At 44.4% G+C, this 21,844-nt stretch overlaps 1 protein-coding gene across 1 annotated transcript in view; it reads right to left on the reverse strand.

The window, feature by feature from the left end:
* Positions 1 to 351: 351 nt before the first annotated feature.
* Positions 352 to 21,844, reverse strand: part of STPG4 (sperm-tail PG-rich repeat containing 4) — a 61,971-nt gene continuing 40,478 nt past the window's right edge. Inside the window, exons 7-8 of the mRNA XM_007970730.3 lie at positions 3,995 to 4,099; positions 352 to 516 (exon numbers count right to left, since the gene is read on the reverse strand). Coding sequence (XP_007968921.2) covers positions 400 to 516; positions 3,995 to 4,099 — 222 coding nt within the window. The 3' untranslated portion in view covers positions 352 to 399. The remainder of the gene's footprint in view (positions 517 to 3,994; positions 4,100 to 21,844) is intronic.

The raw sequence follows: 21,844 nt of genomic DNA on the forward strand, positions 1-21,844 counted from the left end.
CTCTGTTTAATGCTGGACACCCACGGAAGTCTTCAAGGGGCCATGAGGCCTTATAACCCTGATGCAGTTGAGTTCCAGCTAGAGAGAACACAGCCACACAGAGCAGAGACCAGACATCTCAGGGCCTGTCCGAGAGCAGCCCGGGGCACAGTCTGTCCGAATCTGCTCTTTGGTAATAAGCACAGTGAACATATAATTTATCGCTCAGACCAGGACACTTTTGAGAGAGAACTGGTAATTATGCTGGGACTATCCCAGATAAGCAAGCAGGATGGTCACCTCAATCAATCAATCATGTTCTGTGGCCAAACCCCTCCAAGGAAAAGACAAAATACAGTTTTCTAAACATAAGAACGTGCTAAACCTCAAAGTAGAGCTTGGTGCCAAGATTGCTTTATTTTAAAAGCCAATTGTGTTGTTGAAGAAAAGGCTATGTTCTCGGCCCATTTTGGCTATGGTCGGAGACTGCTTAGGGAATTGTCTTAAAGTTGTATATGCTCCCGGGCCTGGGGTTTTCTGAAAACAGAGCAGAAAACAGGGACTGATGAGACAGTGAAACCAAAACCCTGAGGCTCCTGTGCCTGGCTGCTGGCTTGGATGTGGTGGACAAATTCCCCAAGGATGAAGACCAGGGCCACACCAGCCTGGGCTGAAGCCTGGCAGACCCTCTAATTAGAACATGTCCTTGGAGCAGAGGCTGCTCCTATTAGGGGCTCACCATGAGGCTGGAGGGGGGCTGAGGGGCCAGGCCAAGCCAGGGGCTACCTAGAACCTGCTGGGAGAGGCGGGGTCACATGCCACCTGCACCTCAAGGCACACCTTCTCCCAAAGAGCACTTGGCCCAAGCAACTCCTATCCCAAGGAATAACATCATCCTTCCCCCGGTGACCTCGGCCTAGCAAGAAGTGAGTGAAGAGAATGAGTTCTGAACCTGGCTGGTCTAACTCAAAAGCCCAAACTGCCTCTCAAACTCGGGTTGTGTCTTAGTTATTGACCCAGAGTTATTAAAGTAAGGTGTTTGTCAACCAGGGTCCACGGACCCCAGGGTCAGAAGTATTCTCAAGGGATCCACAAGTTCTAATTTTTGAAAGTGATGTTATTGTTTTTATAAAATGCTTGAACAAATATTATTATTATTTATTCATTATTATTATTATTTTTTTTTTTTTTGAGAGAGAGTCTCTCTCTGTCACCAGGCTGGAGTATAGTGGGCGTGATCTCAGCTTACAGCAATCTCTGCCTCCCAGGTTTAAGCTATTCTCCTGCCTCAGCCTCCCAAGTAGCTGGGATTACAGGTGCCACCACCACACCTGGCTAATTTTTTTTGTATTTTTAGTAGAGACGGGGTTTTGCCATGTTGTCCAGGTTGGTCTCAGTCTCCTGACCTTGTGATCCGCCCACCTCCGCCTCCCAAAGTGTTGGGATTACAGGCATGAGCGACCGCATGCAGCTGGGGTTTTGTTTGTTTGTTTTTGTTTGTTTTTTTTTTTTTTGAGATAGGGTCTCACTCTGTCACCCAGTCTGGAGTGCAGTGGCACAATCTCAGCTCACTGCAACCTCCACCTCCTGGGCTTAAGCAATTCTCATGCCTCAGCCTCCTGAGTAGCTGGGATTACAGGGGTGCACCACCACACCTGACCCTATTTTGCCAATTATTTAAACAAAGCTTCTCTAGTGATAAAATACAAATAAATGCCATTTTTACAGACTAAGACTTCAATTTCTTTTTTTTTTTTTTTTTTTTTTTTTTTTTTGAGACAGAGTCTCGCTCAGTTGCCTAGGCTGGAGCGCAGTGGCACGATCTTGGCTCACTGAAAGCTCCGCCTCCCGGGTTCGTGCCATTCTCCTGCCTCAGCCTCCCAAGTAGCTGGGACTACAAGTGCCCGCTGCCATGCCCATCTAATTTTTGGCATTTTTAGTAGAGACGGGGTGTCACCATGTTAGCCAGGCTGGTCTCGATCTCCTGACCTCGTGATCTGCCCGCCTCGGCCTCCCAAAGTGCTGGGATTACAGGCGTGAGCCACCGCGCCCGGCCAAAGACTTCAATTTCTGAGGTCGATGTCTCCCATGCTGGGGGCACATGCACATATTCTTGAAGGCATTCGAGACACCAGTGTAATGGTTAAGATCAAGAGTTTTAGAGCCCAACAAGCCTGAGTTCCAGTCCTAGTCCCACCACCAACGGCTCAGTGGGACCCTGGGCATGGGCTTCCCAAACCTTGCCCATCAAAGAGCATAGAGTACCTGCCTCTAAGGGGCTATGAGGCTCACTGGCGCCTCTCTAAGACAAAGAGACTTGGACAGGCCAGCAGTTAGCTACCACCACTATTATTCTCTACTATTATCACCTACTTGTCATTTCTACCCTGCCCTGCAGTTTCTTATCTCTTCAGGAGACAGTGAGAGTGGAGCAGAGCAGTCAGTCCAGAGCACATGAGATCAGCTGCCTGCAGAAACCGCTTTAAATGACAGGATGTTTCCCTTGCCAAAAGCAGAGGAGCAGCCTGGAAATCTAATCAAGTCCTGGCCAAACGTCAAAGGAAGCTGAAGCCTTTATTAGTGCTATTAATGAGGGTGCAACATGCATGTGGAGTCCTGGGAGGCCAGGGCAGAGAACAGAAGGTTCAGGGGGCCTGCACCCCATAAGGCCGCCCCTTGGGAGGCCGTTGGTTGGGGTTCAGCCACCTTGAGAACATCAAGCTCAGTTCCCCTCCCCTGATTTCACTGCCACCAACAACCTTCTGGTTGTCTTCAGCTTCCATGAAAATTTTCTATAAGGGAGAGACTCCACCAATCAGTGCTCCAGTCACCAGGCCCGTATGGTGAATGCTTAGAAGTTAACACTACCTCTTCTGGCTTCTTGCTCAGTTGCCTGGGAGTTTGGTTAGCATGACTCAGTGTTCCTGAGAATGCCCGATCCCCTGGGCTCTGACAAACATGTTTCTGGATCACGGTGATGCCACTAAGGTGTGTGGATCCCCCAGCCCCCAGCCTCCTGCTGTCGGTCTGTCTACAATTTCACTGGCAGGGCCTCCCCATTATCAATCTAGATAAAGGCTGTGCTACCTTACTCTGCTGCCCAGCAGCTCTGGGGCAGAGATTCTGATGGCCATGGCCTGGGACATGGGCTAGGTAGGGCTAGGGGAGGTGATTTGCAGCCCAGGCAGTGGCAGCACTAGTCCTCTCCTACCCACCACTCCAACTTCTCCTCCTAGTCCCTTGACTCCCCCTGGGTGGGCCCGTTTTCTTACAGGCAGAATTTGTATTTCTGTCTCCCCAGCCACCTCAAATGAGTCTACATACCAGCAAGTCTTGGGCACTTTCAGACCGAGTTGCAGACTGAAAGCAACAAAGCTATGGGAATTAAAACTCTTTTGACATTAAAAAAAAATCCACTGTTGGTAAACTTCACATTATGCTTTTACAATCTTTCCTGGTCTTCTCTAGGTTTGGAGTCGTCCTGCACGCTCCCAGGATCCACGTTCTTTGTATCTCTCCATGGACCTGAGCCTCTTCCCTGTCTGTCCTGAGTCTTTGGGGATTGGGTGATTGCTAATGCCTTAATGGTCCCATTCGGTTCAATAAAAATGTTTCAGCTTCAAATTTTGCTTCCTTGGGCTCCCAGAAGCCACACACACACAGAACAGCCATTCTGGTTGGCAGGAGGCAGCCACTGTAGGCACCCCCAACAAAGCATCTAGCTGGTAACATTGATGGCTGATTAATGTGCTGCTTCCAAGTGGCCCCATAATTCAGCCACAGATTTGGGGCCTGGAGTCACTCTGAATCCGAAGTTGGTTGAGAACGTCCAGGTATTTGAGCATTTCACTTCTGATTGCCTTGACAGGCAACTGTATGTACCAGAACTGTATACACATGATCATTCCCCCATCTCACCACCAGCCCGCACCTCCCACACACATAGGAACAGAAAACCTACCACCATAACCATGCCCCTGGGGGCGGGGGGTGGTCTGTCTTTCCGAATACTTACTGAACGGCTGGGCACGAATCGAGGGACTCTGGATTGAAAACAAGAAGTGATAGAGCTTGTTGGAGGTATTTTCACATTATAATCACCTGGACCAGGGCCTTCATGCTATTGAACATTTAAAAAATTGCTTCATTATTATTATACTAATATTTGATATATTTTAATGCTTTATTTGCCTTCTACAAATAAACATATGAATCAATATGATATAGTAGAAAAATCCCATGTTTGGTCTCAAGAGATCTCATTCAGGGTGTGAGCTGGGACAAGTCGCTGTGAAGCGGGAGTAACTCCTGCCTCGCCTCCCTTGTGCACGACGGTGAGGAGTGAAGGAGGGTTAGGTGAGCGGCACCTGCCTCCCTTGTCCCTGACAGCGTCCCTGATGCCCCTGGGCTCCCAGCCCACACTCAGGTCCCCCCGTCCCCTCACAGCAGCATGCATGCCTCATGCCATACTTGTTCCTCTGACTGTTAAAGGTGACTTGCTGCTCTAAGCTGTTAGCTTTATAAAAATGCTTATTCTTTCATATAAATGTCATATGTTATCTTAGTCCAAAAAAGATTCATAGCAATTCACTGATACAAGCACAATGCTATGAGATTAACATAAATAGGTGAACACAATTTAAAAAAGACAATCACTCCAGTAGGAAAATTAGCAACAGCCAATTCATAAAGAGGATATACAAACGTTTAATGAGCAAACTTCGAGGAAGGAGGGCTTTCACCTCATTTATAACCACATACATTCTAATATAAAAAGCAAACTTCCTTTTTTTTTCCCCCTACAGAGTGAGGAGAAGCGGTTCTAAAAATTAAAAAGAGGTTAACAAAGAAGAGAGAGAGAGGAAGGAAGAAAGGGAGGGAGAAAAGGAAGGAAAGAAGGAAGGGAAGAAGGAAGGGAAGGGAGGGAGGGAGGAAGGAAGGCGAGAGGGAAAGAAGGAAGCCAAAGCTTTAACAACCAGCACGAGCACTCCTTATGATGCTGGCAGAAGCATGAATTCACTCAGCCTTTCCAGAGTGCAATCTGGGAAGATATGAAACAGCTTAAAAACATATACGCCTATCCAGAGAGAGAGAAAGAAGATAGGAGAATGGTTACTGGTTGTTGCAGGAAACCAGGGAGACAAATGATGAGTCTTGAGTCTAGAATGTGGCAGGGAAAATGGGAATAGCCCAAACACCACACTGGATAATGCTAACATGATGTTCATCTTTTTTTTCCCCCTAGTAATTCACTTTTTCTTCCCCCTCCATTTTCAAATAGCTAATGTTCCTTGCCTCCGGGGTGGGACAGGGCAAAAAAACAGAAATAAGTGTTTTTCTAGCATGATGTCTTAGATCTGTTTCTAAATAATGCAGGAGTTAGGGGAAGCGGGTGGGAGTAGTACCCCAAAACACTGGCCTAAAGCTGAACATTGTGGAATTGTTGACTAGGTATATGAGGTTTCAATACAGTATTCTAAGTTACATATATTTTTCAAATTTTCACAAAATGGAGTTTAAGACAACGTATATTTATTATTTTGACCTAGCAATTCCAGTTGTAGGCATTCACCCTAAGAAAACAATTGAGAATGCATGCAAATATTTAGCCACAAAGACTGTAACATTGTTTCCAAAAGTGAAAACTGGGAAATAAACTAAATCATGGATGATGTGTGCCTGGTTAAATAAATTACAATGCTTCCATCCAGCAGTCCAATGTTGATGAGTTTTTATAGACATAACCACTACTCCCAAATGTCATTAAGTCAAAAATGCAAGCTGAACGAATGTGCATAAAAATACTTGGAATGAAATTATCTCAGAATGTTCATAAACAGTAGCTTTCTTGGGGTAGTGGTGTGTTGAATAAAAAGGAAACAAAAATCTTTTTTTGCTTATATGCATTTTCTAATTTTTCTACAATGAACACGAGTACTCCTGAAACAAGAAAAAAAGATAATGTACAGATAAATGACTATGGAAATTAGGTAAAGAAAAAAAGAGGCCAGGCATGGTGGCTCATGCCTGTAATCCCAGCACTTTGGGAGGCCAAAGCTGGTGGATCACTTGAGGTGAGGAGTTCAAGACCAGCCTGGGCAACATGGTGAGACCTTGTCTGTAAAAAATATAAAAATTAGCCAGTCGTGGTGGTGTGTTCCTGTGGTCCCAGCTACTTGGGAGGCTGAGGTGAGAGGGTCACCTGAGCCGCAGAGGTCAAGGCTGCAGTGAGCCATGATCACGCCACTGCACTCCAGCCTGGGAAACAAAATGAAGCCCAAGAAAAGAAAAAAGAAAAGAAAGAAAGAAAAGGGGAGGGAAAGGAGGAGGGGAGGGAATAGGGAAGGGAGGGGAGGGGAGAGGAGAGGAGAGAGCCAGCAGTAAGGTCATAACAGGGACATGTATCTGTAAGATCCTTATAACAGGTAAGGATGGCCACGAATGAGCGCCTCAGATTTTGCAGAACAGGCACTGCGCTGCAGACCCTCCACAGTTGTTGTTGTTGTTTGTTGTTGTTGTTGTTGTTGTTGTTGTTTTGAGACAGTCTCACTCTGTCACCCAGGCTGGAGTGCAGTCATGCCATCTCAGCTCACTGCAAGCTCCGCTTCCCGGGTTCAAGCGATTCTTCTGCTTCAGCCTCTCAAGTAGCTGGGACTACAGGTGTGCGCCACCAAGCCTGGCTAATGTTTATATTTTTAGTAGAGACAGGGTTTCATCATATTGGCCAGGCTGGTCTCAAACTCCTGACCTCATGATCTGCCCACCTCGGCCTCTCAAAGTTCTGGGATTACAGGCCACTGTGAGCCACTGCGCCCGGCCCTTCCACAGGATTTAAACCAAGACTTTCCCATTCTTTCTGGCAGGTGGCACAGCCATGTAATCAGGGCTCCATTCTCAATTACTCCACCATGAATGGAGTCTGTTATTATCAGCCAAGCACACATCTGATCATCAAGGGATAGATGCACCTCATCATTTTACAACTCATGGCAGAGAGATGACAACAGTCGTATTTTCAAACTGATGTATATATGTGTGACAGAGGTTGCTGTCAGGGTGAGGCTCTCTGTTTGGTGTGAATTCTGCACTCACATTGAATAAATCTAAGCCATAAGAAACACAAAGAAGCAAAATGCCAAGAATATCTGCACAGGAACAGTTTGTGCAGGAGCCTCTCAGTTTGGCTATAATAACACAGTGCTCTGAAGTCAGATGAGTAGCTGAGGCAAGAGATGATGCTGGGTGTGCTACCACTGATTCCACACCTATGGCGGCCATCTGCAGAATGGCTAAGAAAGGAGCGACCTGCCCGTTTTCCCCAGGCCTAATGCGGCTTTGCTTTCTAAAGCTTCCTAGTCTCAAGCTGCCTGAGAGTCCAGGCATGAAGCCTGATGAAGCGTGATGCATTGCCATCCCATCCAGCAGTTTCCTTGCGTGGACTTGGTCATCTGAATCAAAGGGACTAAGATATGTTGCAGAAAGAAGTTACCGAACGCTATTCCACATGTGCGAGATGGGATCTTTAAGAGGGAGCATTAGGGAAGTGGATATAAGCCCAAGTTCATATTCCAAAGCCACAGGCATGTTGCGGCAAAGCCGTGACCATTCTGAGACTGCTCATGGCTGGGCCCTGCAATGGCCAGGAAACAACTCTAGCAGAGTCCCCACTGCTGCCCCATCTGAGGACAGCTTGAGTGGATAGATGGTTCGGGATGTGCCATCTCTGAACCCAGTTCAATGGGAGGGTGTTTAAAACAAGAGGGACATTTGAACCATGTCCTCTTCCTTAAAGCTGAGGACTCTGCTCTCTCCTTTACTGGGGATCCTCAAGTGTGATCTAGACCTTGGGTCTCACATTGTGTATGATGCGTGTGCAAAGGGAGGCCTCGGGTTCACCAAGCAGCACTAAGCACCTCTTCCACAAATCAAATGGGCCGTTTCTTAAACCTTGCTTTTGTCAGGGTCATGCTTTGGCAACTGTGGGTTTCCCAAAGCTAAACCTTTCGAATACCACTGACAAAAATTCTGTCTCCACGGGACAGCAGAATAGTCACCTTCCTAGAGTCGTAGAACTTGATGTCAAAAGAAACAACAGGGAAGCTTTATAGTATCTATTCCTCAGCTCTGGTACATGATTACATCTCAACCCTCCTGATGAGAATATCATTCTCTTCCCTTAGAAAATGCCCTGTTTAATTGTGCTTTTACTTGAGGGCAACTTTAACCAATAGGAGCTGTAAGGATTATTACACAGATGAATAAAATACTCTCTTTGGCCTCCGAGGAGTTTGGAGTCCAGTGAGGGATACAGGCAGGACCAAACAGAAACACCACAAAAGAACAAATGGAGGTAGGAGGGGCTGGAGTGGTACTGAGCAAGAGCTGAGCTATCTGCCTGGCTTTCAGACACCAAACTAGGCTCTGGTGTAACGGGGCTGTCTTGTTAAGTGTGATCCCAGTGGGTTGCGGGATGTCGCCAAGGCCAGGAGCTTTCATCTCGCTGCAGAAGACTCAGACTTTCCTGGAGAGCTCTTGGGTCTCTGTCACACCACAAAGAAGCCTGGCTTATTCAGTTCCAACTTCTGATGGATCATCATGCTGTGGAACATTCCAGGCCTTTGGTAAGCCTGACATGCCCTGCCTGCACACACTCCTCCCCAGGGCTGAGAGGCTGGGACTGGGAAATCTATATAATGACTACACTCCTCTGGAGTGAAGACGTGTGTCACTCTGGGGCAGCCCAGAACAGCCAAATGCCAGATGCCTCCTAGAGAATGGGCGAGTAGATGAAGCTGTCCCAAGTTGTTAGGTATTGAATTCTATACCCCCCAATCATAAGCCCTGTGAATTTCCATTGTGTTGATGTGGCTTCCAGGCTGAATGCTGTCTCTCCCCAGTTTTTAAGGACTTATGAATTTGGAATTCCCAGTACTTCAGCATGTGACCTGATTTGGAAATAGGGTTGTTGCAGATGTAATTATTTAAGCTGAAGTCATTAGGGTGGGGCCTCATCCAATATGGCTGGTGTCCTTTATTAAAAGGGGAAATTTGGATACAGAGACAGGCTCACAGGGAAAACACTATGTGAAAACAAAGGCATGGAACTCTAAACCCAGGAAGACCAAGGAATGCCAGGAAGCCACCACGAGCTGCGAACGAGGCATGAACAGATTGTCCCTCACAGCACTCACACTGCCAACACCTTGGGCTGGGACTTCCAGTCTCCAGAACTGTGAGACAACACATTTCTGTTGTACCGGGCACAACAAATACCCAGTTTGTGGTACTTTGTTACGGCAGCCCTAGCACATGAATACATCAGTGTTCAGCTCATGTCTTTATTCAGCCAATATACATTGTTCCAGGCTGTAGGCTGAAAGCTGGGAATACAGTGGTATGTGACTGTCTCCTAATAGCTATTCTCTCCTCATTGCTTAGTGTTAGAACAATTTTTAACTGGGCTCGTGTCTACTCAGAATAAGGATTCACTTTCCCAGCCTCCCTGGCAGCTAGGTGTGGCCGCATGACCAATCTTGGGGATATAGGATGGAGGTGGAAAAGGTGCATGCAAATTCCAAGGGGAAGTCTTCAGGAGAGCGCATATTGTGTTTCTTCCCCACACTCCTTCCTGCCCGCTGGGCCCCTGTTCCCTACTCTCTGGGACCACGAGGATGGAAGCCATGCTCAGCAAAACAGCCCATAGGAGGAGTCTGATGCGGTGGAGTTGCCACACCAGCCCTAAACTGCCTACTGCAGAGACTGTATACAAGAGAGAAATCAATTCCTATCTTGCTCATAACATTGTTATTTAGGGTCTCTGTTACTGGCAGCAGAACTTAGTCCTCATCGACCCAGGTAGGCATGGATTTCCTATGCTCATGAGGCTCACAGTCTAGCAAGGAAGGCACACCTTACCAAAAATAAATAAATCACAAATGTGGGGAGTATCACACAAAGGGATGTACAGGATGCTACGGAGAGCACACCAGAGAGTAAACCCATCTGGTTCAAGGGGTCTGAGGAGCTCCTCAAGGAAGTACCTGTGAGGATGGTGGAAGGGTTTGTGGGAAGCTGGGTTGAGAAAGCTAGGCCAAAATAGGCAGGGCCTTGAGGACAAGCCTAGAGAGAAGGATGTTATTCATTTTAACCTTGCTGGGACAAATTCACTGCATTGCAAAAACAAAATAAAAAGTGTTAACTGGACTGTGCTGATTTAATTAGTAGAAAAGACCAAAGAACAGATGATTAGTGGTCGCCGGGATATCTTAATCCATGTGCAAGTTAACAGTAGGAATTCTCTTCCGTTCAACTTTCTGAACCATGAATGTCTCAGGCGGTTAGGGACTGCCGCTGGGTTGAATGTGGCAAACCTCATTAAAACAAAGCTTAAAATGTCAAATCCACACATATTCACTGAAACCTGCTGTGTGCAAGGTATTTAGGCCAGGGATTCTGGCAGATGTTAAAGACATTTTGTCTAGGATTATTGACTTCAGGGTGCCTGCAACCTAGTTGTGAAGACAAGGACAAAAATCTAGTGAAAATCACAATATACACATTAAGGAACCACCATTACCACAACAACAACAAAAAAGCAAACTGTCGCAGAATAGATTTAAATATGAAATGAGTGAGTATACCAACTTGGAGGGCTTATGATGAGGGGAGGCCACAGGGAGAGGCAAGTGGTATGAGGAGGCTCCAGGAACAGGGGTCTGGAGTAACACCTTGAAGATAGGGAGGACACAGGTGGACAGGGAGGGAGAGAGATGAGGGCAAGGGAACGGGGCAAGCAGGTAGAGACTGGTGGAGTGCACTCAGATTCATGTGCAAAAGGGATTTTTAATCATTAGTATGTTACGACACTTGATCTTAAGTTGTTAAGACAAATGAGATCATGTAAACTCATGAGGAAAATAAACCATGGAGCAAATCCTTTAATATGAGATGAATGACTCAACCTTACTCCACAGTAACCAACTTGAATTTGCTAAACTTACTTTTAAAAAATCATCTTTCTCCAGAAAGCACACACATTCTGTTTCCCAGGTGAAGAATCTCTGTGCACTGCTATGGTCTGGATGTTGATGTCCCCCCAAAATTCTTATGTTAGAACCTAATGGCACCTGTGATAGTGTTAAGATGTGGGGCCTTTGGGAGGTGATTAGGTCATTAGGGCTTCTTCCTCATGAATGGGACTCCTGTGCTTATAAAAGAGGCCTGAGGAAGCTTGTCTGCCTTCCTCAGACAGGAAGGATGCTGCTTTCTAGCTGCATCCTCTTATAGCGCAAGCTTCTGCCCTTCGCCACGTGTGGATGCAGCTAGAAGTGCCATCTATGAGGAAAGGGGCCCTCATCAGACACCAACCTTGATCTTGGACTTCCTGGCCTCCAGAACTGTGAACAATAAATTTCTATGATCTATAAATTACCCAGTCTAAGGTATTTTGTTATAGCAGCAGGAATGGACTAAGTGGACCAAGAAACATGAGGTGTGTATTCATAGATGCCTGTATAGGCTCCTGTCAAAAAATGCATGGAGGGGCTGGATGCGGTGGCTCACGCCTGTAATGCCAACATTTTTGGTGGCCCAGGTGGGTAGATCTCTTGAGGCCAGGAGTTTGAGACCAGCCTGGCCAACATGGTGAAACCCCATTTCTAAAACAAACAAACAAACAAAAAAAATGCACTCAGGGACTTGAAATTCAACTTTCTCAAGTTAAACCTTTTTGCTTTTCACGTGTATGAACATGAGAATGGTTTTTACAGTTTGATGGCAGATGTAAACATCTAAATGTCACCATGTATTTCCAGTTTCTGCAAGCCTTCATTCTGAATTCTCGTTTACAGACCGGGGCAGGTTAAAGCCCTTTGGGTGCTGGTCTTCCAGGCCTCCTCTCTACCCTGACCCAAAATGGGTTCAGCGGGCAGGCTTCACTGCTGCTCAGTGACAGCTCCCCACAGACCAGAGAGCCAGAGGGCTGCCCCTCCCTGCGGCCATCTCTACTTCACAGCATTCTTTCACACACCTACTTTCATTTAATCCTCATGCCAGCCTGATGCAGGAGGTGCTAATATCTCTATTTAACAGTTGAGAAAGTGAGGCTCAGCGGGGTTAGAAACCAGTGATTTAGAGTTTCAGCAGTGGGAGCCAGAGCCGGTTACTGGCCTTGCTTCTCAGTGCTGGAAAGTATCAGTACTTAGTTCCAAGCTGTTTTTCTTTAAAATCGCAAAGCTAAAGGGAATCTAGAAAGAGCACATAATCCACTCCCATTTATCTTAGCACAAACAACTTTCAGTTGATATACTGAAAAGAGAACGGGTCAGAAAACAATGATGACCCTAAATATCTAATATATATCCATGCATTAAATACAACTAATAAGCAGCATAAACTGAAATTACTACATGGGGTGGTAAAAATGATCTCCCCAAATTTGGTGTGTGTGATAGGTGGGAACACACTGCTCAAAAAAGAAAAGAAAAAAAAAAAAGCCCCTCAGCAAGGCGGACAGAAAATCCTGTGTCGAGGTGGGTACAGAGAAAAACTACAGCCACCTCTCTGAGGCACTCAAGAGGAGGTGTGTGGCAGGGCCTATGCAACTCAGGAAATTCTAGAATTCTGTAAACACTGGTCTACAGGTTCCCAAGAGAAGGAGGACATACACGCTGGTGGATGGGGTAGAAGCAAACCTGTTAGGGGCCAAAACTTATTCACATTTGCAAAATTAGTAATTGACGATACCTCTGAAGTCTACCTTGGTACTGTTTATTTCTGCAAAGAGAGAAAATGTGACGGTCTGGGTTTCTAGTTAGGCTGCCGCATGGGAGGGGCAACACCAAGTGATCACAAACCCGCCCCACCTCAAGGTGCAGCTTTCACAGAACACACATGCCAACGGATGCCCAGGTAATTCAGACTGGCTGTAGGTGTTCACTGCCTCATCCTCTGTTTTCTTAGGAGGCCACAGGAGCAGAAGGCAACCCACAGTGGTTTGAAATCTGAGGCAGTTCTGACCTCAAACTTGGACAGGGCTGACAACTGCCCTGAACCCTCTCCTCCCACTTCCCCAAGCTGCTGCCCCAGGTGTGAGAGCTGCCCTGACAACGCAAACAGCTAAAGCCTCAGCACCGGCAGGAGCAGGACTGGAAACTTCTTCTCTTACATCTCCCAGATGCTTTGCTAACAGTAGGAGAAGCAACTTCAGACAAGTGAAGCACCAAAGGAATGAAGAGCATTGAGAAGAATGGAAATCTGGAAGGCCACCTTTCTATTTTCATGCCTCTGGCTCCTGGAGATTCCTTTCACTCAAGATAGCAAGAGCACCCTCTTTTTGCAGTCCAGGTAGTAGGTAGGTGTTGCCCCGCTTCCTGACATTCTTTCTCTAGTTTCTGGATAACTAAGGTCACTCCCTCAGCGTGGGCAGGGCAGAGCACCTCACGCCACACATAGAGATGGGTAGGGGACCTAGACGTACCAGAGGATCCTCTGTTCTTGATCACAGTGATTGGCCCAGGGGCAGGCACATGACCCTAACTGGCCAATCAGAGGAGCCTGCCTTTTCACCTTCCTTGCTAAACCGGCAGGGTGTGGCCCTGGGGCGGCCATCTTGCCTAGCTCAAGGGATAGCTTGTGCAAAACTAACGTGCCAAGGTTATAGGCACCAGTACATTCTACCCCACCTTTATGTTTTTATTTTTTGCTTAAGCTAATTTGTAAGGTTTCTGTCAATTACAACTGAAAAAATTCTACCCAATACATTCACTCTCCTGTTCCCAGTCAACACATTGTTATAAGAAAGTGCAGGAAATTCTTCACTCTCACAACTGGACGGCGATACATGACTCGGCTGATGTTAACTCTGTTGGAAAAGCAGCACAGATTTTTTAAGAAGAAAAATTGCCAGGATAAACGTCATTTTCTTAGAAATTCTAGCACAGGCCAGGCACGATGTCTCACGCCTGTAATCCCAGCACTTCGGGAGGCAGAGGTGAGCAGATCACCTGAACTCAGGAGTTCGAGACCAGACTGGCCAACATGGTGAAAACCCGTCTCTACTAAAAATACAAAAATTAGCTGGGCATGGTGGCGGGCACCTGTAATCCCAGCTACTGGGGAGGCTGAGTCAGGAGAATCGCTTGAACCTGGGAAGGGGAGATTGCAGTCAGCCGAGATCCTGCCACTCAAATCCAGCCTGGGTGATAAGAGTGAGACTCTGTATCAAAAAAAAAAAAAAAAAAAAATCTAGCACATCTATAAGCTATATTTGAAATGTTATATTTTTCCCAAAATGTTACCCACAAGTAAAACTTATCTTTGAGGAAGTTGAGACTGGGACCTACTTTAATCATCTTGGCTTCCAAATTCCATTCAAGCAGAAATCAATTTTCTGGTTTACTCAACCAGACTGTGTTTATTAATTCTTTTTCTGCTCCCCTAGGAATTTCAAACTATCAGCTTAGTTTTTAATTGAACTAATTCCTTAAATGCTAAAACAGTTGGAATGATTCCAGTGTTTCACAATGCTGGTTTGAGGGCATAGTCTATGCCACAGGTCTGATACTTTCGAACTTTTAAAGGTGACTGAAACAGGCAGATCATGTAACAATCATTTGTATCTGTACAGACTCCTGTTTGTCTAATCCTTTCCTTATTCTTTATAGGCCTGTCAGGTTTTAAGAAATACAGAAACGACCAGGCGCGGTGGCTCACACCTGTAATCCCACCACTTGGAGAGGCCAAGGTGGGTGGATCACAAGGTCAGGAGGTCAAGACCTTCCTGCCTAACACGGTGAAACCCCGTCTCTACTGAAAATACAAAAAAATTAGCCGGGCATGGTGGTGGGCGCCTGTAGTCCCAGCTACTCAGAAGGCTGAGGCAGGAGAATGGTGTGAACCCAGGAGGCGGAGCTTGCAGTAAGCCAAGATGTCGCCACTGCATTCCAGCCTTGGCAACACAGTGAGACTCCATCTCAAAAAAAAAAAAGAAATACAGAAATACCCCAAAATATTTCTGATATCAAAGAAACCCACTTTTTTTGTTCCCACTATCAGGAAAGATATGTGTGTCTCATTTTTTCACTATATATACAACTAAGAGAAACAATAACTGCAAAGAATCTGCTTAGTAAATCACTACAGACCCCAAACATACGAAATGACTGAGTCCCCAAACATCATACGAATGACTTGAGTCCTAATTAAGTAGCAGAAAGTGGGACTATTTTTATTTAATAACAAAGTGTTTTCATCTTAACCATATTGATGGCTCTTTTCCTCAAACATTGCCTGTTTTCCGCTTTTAAAAATTATATTTTGGGCTGGGCACGGTGGCTCATGCCTATAATCCCAGTACGTTGGGAGGCCAAGGCGGGCGGATCACTTGAGGTCAGGAGTTTGAGACCAGCCTGGCCAACATGGCAAAATCCTGTCTCCACTAAACATACAAAAATTAGCCAGGCCTGGTGGCGGGCAACTGTAATCCCAGCTACTTGGGAGGCTGAGGCAGAAGAATTGCTTGAACCCGGGATGCAGAGATTGCAGTGAGCTGAGATCACACCACTGCACTCCAGCCTGGGCAACACTGTGAGATTCCATCACAAACAAAATTATATTTTGAAATACTGTGAAACCAATGGAAGAGAAAGAAATATAAGCAATCACCCTTAGTCACTGTGTCTCAGCATAGCCGTTAAAAAAATTTAATGCATTTCCTATTTTTCATACACATGATTTTTCTGACATTAATCATAATACACATCGCAATTTGATCCTGCATTTTTCACTACACATTAGATCATAAAGATTTCTGGTGTATTTTAATAATTTTCACAATCATTGTTTAAACGGCTGCCAAATATTTTTTGAGTGGATACATAATATTCTTTTAAAATGATTTCCCCTCTGCTATTAAATTGTTGCTACTGTTATCTTGCTATTACAAATTATACCTTTTAAAAAATTAAAACTCATAACCACATTTGAACAAATTATCCCTTGATCATATTTTTGTATAGATGAATATTTCTGTATTTAAGATAATTAGTTTTGGAGGGTTTTCTCAAAGTAGAATTTGTGAGTGAAAAGGCAGTTTTTTATACCTTAATACATACTACCAAACTCCTTTCAAAGAGTTGTATGAATGTATACTCCCACCAGCAATAGACAAGAAAAGCACTGAGTCTCTATAGTCTCAATGCCGAGTAGATGGTGGTGGTGGTGGGGAGGGATGGTCTTTAGAGAAATAAAATCTTCCTCACTCTTCTTTATTCTAATGGGATTAATAAGTAGTCATCAAAAAGTAGCCCCTGTATGTTCAAAGAAGTAGTGCAGAATATCTGATATCCTTAATGCCCACATTTTGAAACACATTCACGAGGAAATAAAATCATGCAGTTTTTGGTAGATCAAGAGACTTACTTAGGTCACTTACGAAAGCAGTAAAAATCAATTAAAGGGGAGGAGTGAGGGGAGGAGAAACTACAAATGAAAGTTTTCTTTTGTCCCGTTCTCTTGGATGAAAATGATTAGGATTTGTTGCTCTTAAAACCATGCTGGTGTGAGTGAACCGCACATTTTGGTCTTGGGATTTGTGAGGCTTGGTCCTTACCAAGGAGCTAAAAGTGAATGGTGTCTGGTAGAAGTTTTCAACACAATGTTTTTCTGTTGGTAAAAAAAATGGCCCTTTTTACTTATGGTAGAACATGTCCTCTGGCGTCTACCCCAAAAGGCACATGTAGATACTCTCCTCATAGACTTTCCCATGGACAGAAAAATGATGCTCATCCATCACCAATGATTCAGTTATTTCAAAAATAACTGAAATCACCAATAAGTATACAACTTTACACTGGTAATGTGAAGATTAAAAATCATTTTCCAACCAAATTCCTTACCAGTTGTTTCTCCTGATAGCCGCCTACACTTGGGGACAAAATGTAATTCACCTGAATCCCTGACACAAAGAAGGCTGCATGTTTTGTTTTGTTTTTAACAAGTGAGAATAGCTCCTCTATATCAAGTGGACTTTGGGCACATACGATCCTAGAGCATTTTTAAATTCAAGCTTAATGTACTTTTGATAACTAAAAAACTAAGTAGTAATCTGCTATGCCTTCATATTGTCATTATTCATTTTTTCATAGGTTAACCTTTGAGATTTTGTTGTTGTTGTTTTGTGGTTTGTTTTTGAGACGGAGTCTTGCTCTGTCACCCAGGCTGGAGTGCAGTGGCATGATCTCCGCTCACTGCAACCTCTGACTCTCAGGTTCAAGCTATTCTTGGGCTTCAGCCTCCCAAGTAGCTGGGATTATGGGTGTGTACCACCAAGTCCAGCTAATTTTTGTATTTTTAGTAGAGATGTGGTTTCACCACGTTGGCCAAGATGGTCTCAAACTCCTGACCTCAAGTGAGCTGCCCACCTCAGCCTCCCAAAGGGCTGGGATTACAGTCATGAGCCACTGTGCCTGGCCTAACCTTTGAGATTTTAGGTATAACTGACTAAAATATTTCAGTGAGCTCATTTTCACTGATCATGTTAAGAAAGGAAAAATGGGTGCCTGTATGTATCTTTTATAACTAGCCTCATTCTCAAAAGCGTTTGAAAAGACTAGATAAATGTCTATGGGTCTCTACTGTATTGCACCAGATCTACAGGTCAGATTTCTGGTGATGGTAGGTTTCATATATATCAACGATGAGGCAGCCTATCCTAAGTCAACAGGGCTCAAATGACACCACAACCTTAAAATGCAAAACACATTTCAGAAGAATTAGAGTTAAAACTTTTTTGCAAATCAAAAGTACCAGCGTACCAGCCTGGACAACATAGTGAGATCCTGTCTCTACCAAAAAAAATTAGCCAGGCATGTTGACACACACCTGTTAGTTACTCAGGAGGCTGAGGAGGGAGGATTGCTTGAGCCCAGGAGGTGGAGCCTGCAGTGAGCCGAGATTGTGTCACTGTACTCCAGCCTGGGCAACAGAGCAAGACTATCTCAAAAAAAAAAAAAAGGAAAAAAATCAAAAGTAAAAATTAGAAGAAATTAAAGTGAATATGTCTCTGGAGGGAATTTTTTAAGTAGTGGAAGAAGTAAGTAAGGGAAAGATACATAGATCTCATTCATTAATTCAACACATTTTTTTCAGCACTATATGAGGTAGTGGGCATTGATAAATAAGGCAGACACAGTCCCTTCTTTCATGGGACTTACATTCCAGAAGATGATGACAAACTACCTAATTTGATGACACAGACATTTTACATTTTAAACTTCTGTATAAATAAAATACAAGCAAAAGGAAAAATCCCTGAAAAACTTCAACAAATGTAAGTGCTAATATCTCTTAACTATATAGAGTTTATACAAATCAACAGAAAAGAATACTAAAACTCTACCCAATAGATAACTGGGCAAAGACTGTAACCAGAGTGTACAGGAAGGGCCACAAGTAACTAGTTAATAAACACTAATTAGAATGCATAGCCATAAATCAATCAAACATATTAAATTAAAACAACTAGATACCATCTTAAACTATCAAATTAATGAATATTTTAAAAATAATAAATAAGACATACAAATTTGGTGAAATGAGTATGCTCCTGATTGCTGAAGGTCTGTCAAAATTTATCAACAACATGTATATAATCTCTAGTAAATCCCATTTGTGACAATCCATAGAAAGTAATGCCCAAATTTAGAAAAGACTATGCATTGAGCTGAGTGTAGTGGCTCATGCCTGTAATCTTAGCACTTAGGGAGGCAGAGGCAGGAGGATAGCTTAAGTCCAGGAGTTCAAGACCTGTTTGGATAACATAGCAAGACCCCATTTTCAAAAATAAAAATAAAAATAAGCCAGGTGTGGTGGCTCATACCTGTAATCCCAGCACTTTGGGAGGCTGAGGTGGGCAGATCACTTGAGGTCCGGAGTTCGAGAACAGCCTGGCCAGCATGGTGAAATCCCATCCCTACTGAAAATACAAAAAATTAGCCAGGCATGGTGGTAGGCACCTATAATCCCAGCTACTCGGGAGGTTGAGGCAAGATAATAACTTGAATGCAGGAGGCAGAGGTTGCAGTGAGCCGAGATCACACGATGGCACTCCAGCCTGGGTGACAGAGGAAGACTCTGTCTCAAAAATAAAATAAAATAAATAAAAATAATAAAAATAAAAGACTGTGCATCATCTTATTACAGCATTTGTTTTTTATCTCAGTATTGAGTACCAATGTTCTTGCATGACAAAGTTGTATATATAATCAAAAGTTATCATAACACAAATTATCCAATGAACTGACCACTTATAAAATTACATGCTATTCAAATATCCCTCCCTGCAGACAGGTTCATGTCTTTGTGAGTCAGTATCACTCCCTCATTCTTTTTTTTTTTTTTTTTGAGACAGAGTCTCGCTCTGTTGCCCAGGCTGGAGTGCAGTGGCGCGATCTTGGCTCACTGCAAGCTCCGCCTCCCGGGTTCACGCCATTCTCCTGCCTCAGCCTCCTAGTAGCTGGGACTACAGGCGCCCGCCACCGTGCCCGGCTAGTTTTTTGTATTTTTAGTAGAGATGGGGTTTCACCATGTTAGCCAGGATGGTCTCGATCTCCTGACCTCGTGATCCACCGGCCTCGGCCCCCCAAAGTGCTGGGATTATAGGCTTGAGCCACTGTGCCCGGCCACACTCCCTCATTCTTAAACGATCATCCAACAATACAAAATTTTTTTTTTTTGACAGAGTCTTGCTTTGTCACCCAGGCTGGAGTGCAGTGGTACGATCTTGGCTCACTGACACCTCCACCTTCTGGGTTCAAGTGATTCTCCTACCATTTTGGAGGGGACGCATTCAAACCATAGCATAGGCCAGTCTTTTTCCTAGGGTTCCCTAAGTGTTAGGATATAGTGTTCTTTCCTCTGGTTTCACTGAGTTTTTCCAGAGGATAAACTCCACCAATCTTTTGCCCAAGGGGCCCATGCCCAGTGGCTGGCCTATGCTATGGTTTGAATGCCTCCCCTCCAAAATTCAGGCATTGTCAACGTGATAGTATTCAGAGATGTGGCCTTTAAGAGGTGATTAGGTCCCTAGGGCTCCCTGCAGATCTAAGGAATAGAAGGATATTCAAATTGCACAAAATAACGGTTTATCCCACATAAGCAGGAACTCCACTTATTTAACATTCATTGTTGTAGAGCTTCTCTGAAACTATTCTATTTCACATTTATGTCAAAATTGCTCATCTTATAAGAATCAACAGACTTAGGTATTTTACAAGTTAAACATCTGTGAAAATTCCCAACATAGCAACTCTGTAAATTTTGTTTTATTTTGTAGAAGGTTTTACGGAATTCTCTTAAGGCTACTGTCTAAAAGCATAGCACACATGTTCCATGCACTGAAAGAACAGTTAATAATGACATAAGTGGGACACTTTCTCACATTTCTCCCTCTTTTCGATTCCTTTTCTTTCTCTCAGATACCCTAATTCTTGTCTCGTTTATGTTCCTGGGAGCATGGCGGAGAAGGGGAGAGAATCTGATAGGTCACTAATGCCTTAGTTTGAACTTGATCAGTATTTTCCTCCTTTTGGGAGCTTTTGCATTTAGAAGAGGACATGTGAAAAGACAAAATCCTCCACAAAACATTTCTCAACAGTTAAATCAAGGTTGATACCTGTCAGCTCTTGGGCTCTCATGCCAAAATCCTTACCTGTGGGGTTTCAGGCATTGCTGCAGTGAGTAAGATATAAATACAAATTTTCCTTCCTGGGCCCCTCAACTAATGAATACCTTATGGAAAGGCTCTTTGACCCAAAAGCTGAGAGGACACCTAGCACTTTGGTTTATTTGATTTTTGCTTAGGATATGGGCTCCGAGAAATGGATATGGGTGTCCCTTGCCTTAACCAAGCTTTCTCTTCACCCATGCCCTCTTCTCCTTCCTCTGCCTAGGGTCGGGAACTTGCTGGGAAGCTTATCAAGCAAATGCATTGGAAAGTTTTGGAGGTGGCTGTTGGAAGAAAGAAGATGCATGTGCTTCTATTAACAGATAATGTTTTTTGTTTTGTTTTGTTTTGTTTTGAGAAGGACTTTTGCTCTTGTTGCCCAGGCCGGAGTGCAATGGCATGATCTCAGCTCACTGCAGCCTCCTCCTCCTGGGTTCAAGCGATTCTCCTGCCTCAGTCTCCCAGGTAGCTGGGATTACAGGCATGCGCCACCATGCCCAGCTAATTTTGTATTTTTAGTAGAGACAGGGTTTCTCCATGTTGGTCAGGCTGGTCGTGAACTCCCGACCTCAGGTGATCTGCCTGCCTCGGCCTCCTAAAGTGCTGGGATAACAGGCGTGAGCCACCACGCCTGGCCCAACAGATAATGTTAAATTGAGTCATCAGTATCTAATTTGGGGCACCATGTTTCAAGTTCTGCATGTTAACCCATGTGTTCCCACATTAGCCAGACACACGCCTTGTGAATCACAGACTCTCATTTAATATGTGTAAGTTTGTGTGTGCTTGCGTGTATACACATTGGTTGGATAACTGACTTTATCAGTTATCCTGCCCTGTTGAAGCACAAAGACAGCATTGATAAAATGTCTCACTTGCCTTTGTATCAACAATGCCTACTTGGCATAGGGTGTCACACACATAAGCATCCAAAATGATTTTTGCAATAGATGAAAGAACTTGTATATGAACTCATTCTGCTGCAAAGGGGTCCAGTGGGGGAACCTGGCCTCATGACCAAGCCTCTATTATCAGGGGGAAGTTGTCACTTTAGAGATAGCACAACATATATATTTATTTATTTAAAATAGAGATGAGGTCTTGCTATGTTGCCCAGGCTGGTCTTGAACTCCTGGTCTCAAG

This window comes from Chlorocebus sabaeus, chromosome 14, assembly GCF_047675955.1.
Source record: "Chlorocebus sabaeus isolate Y175 chromosome 14, mChlSab1.0.hap1, whole genome shotgun sequence".
Lineage (NCBI taxonomy): Eukaryota > Metazoa > Chordata > Mammalia > Primates > Cercopithecidae > Chlorocebus > Chlorocebus sabaeus.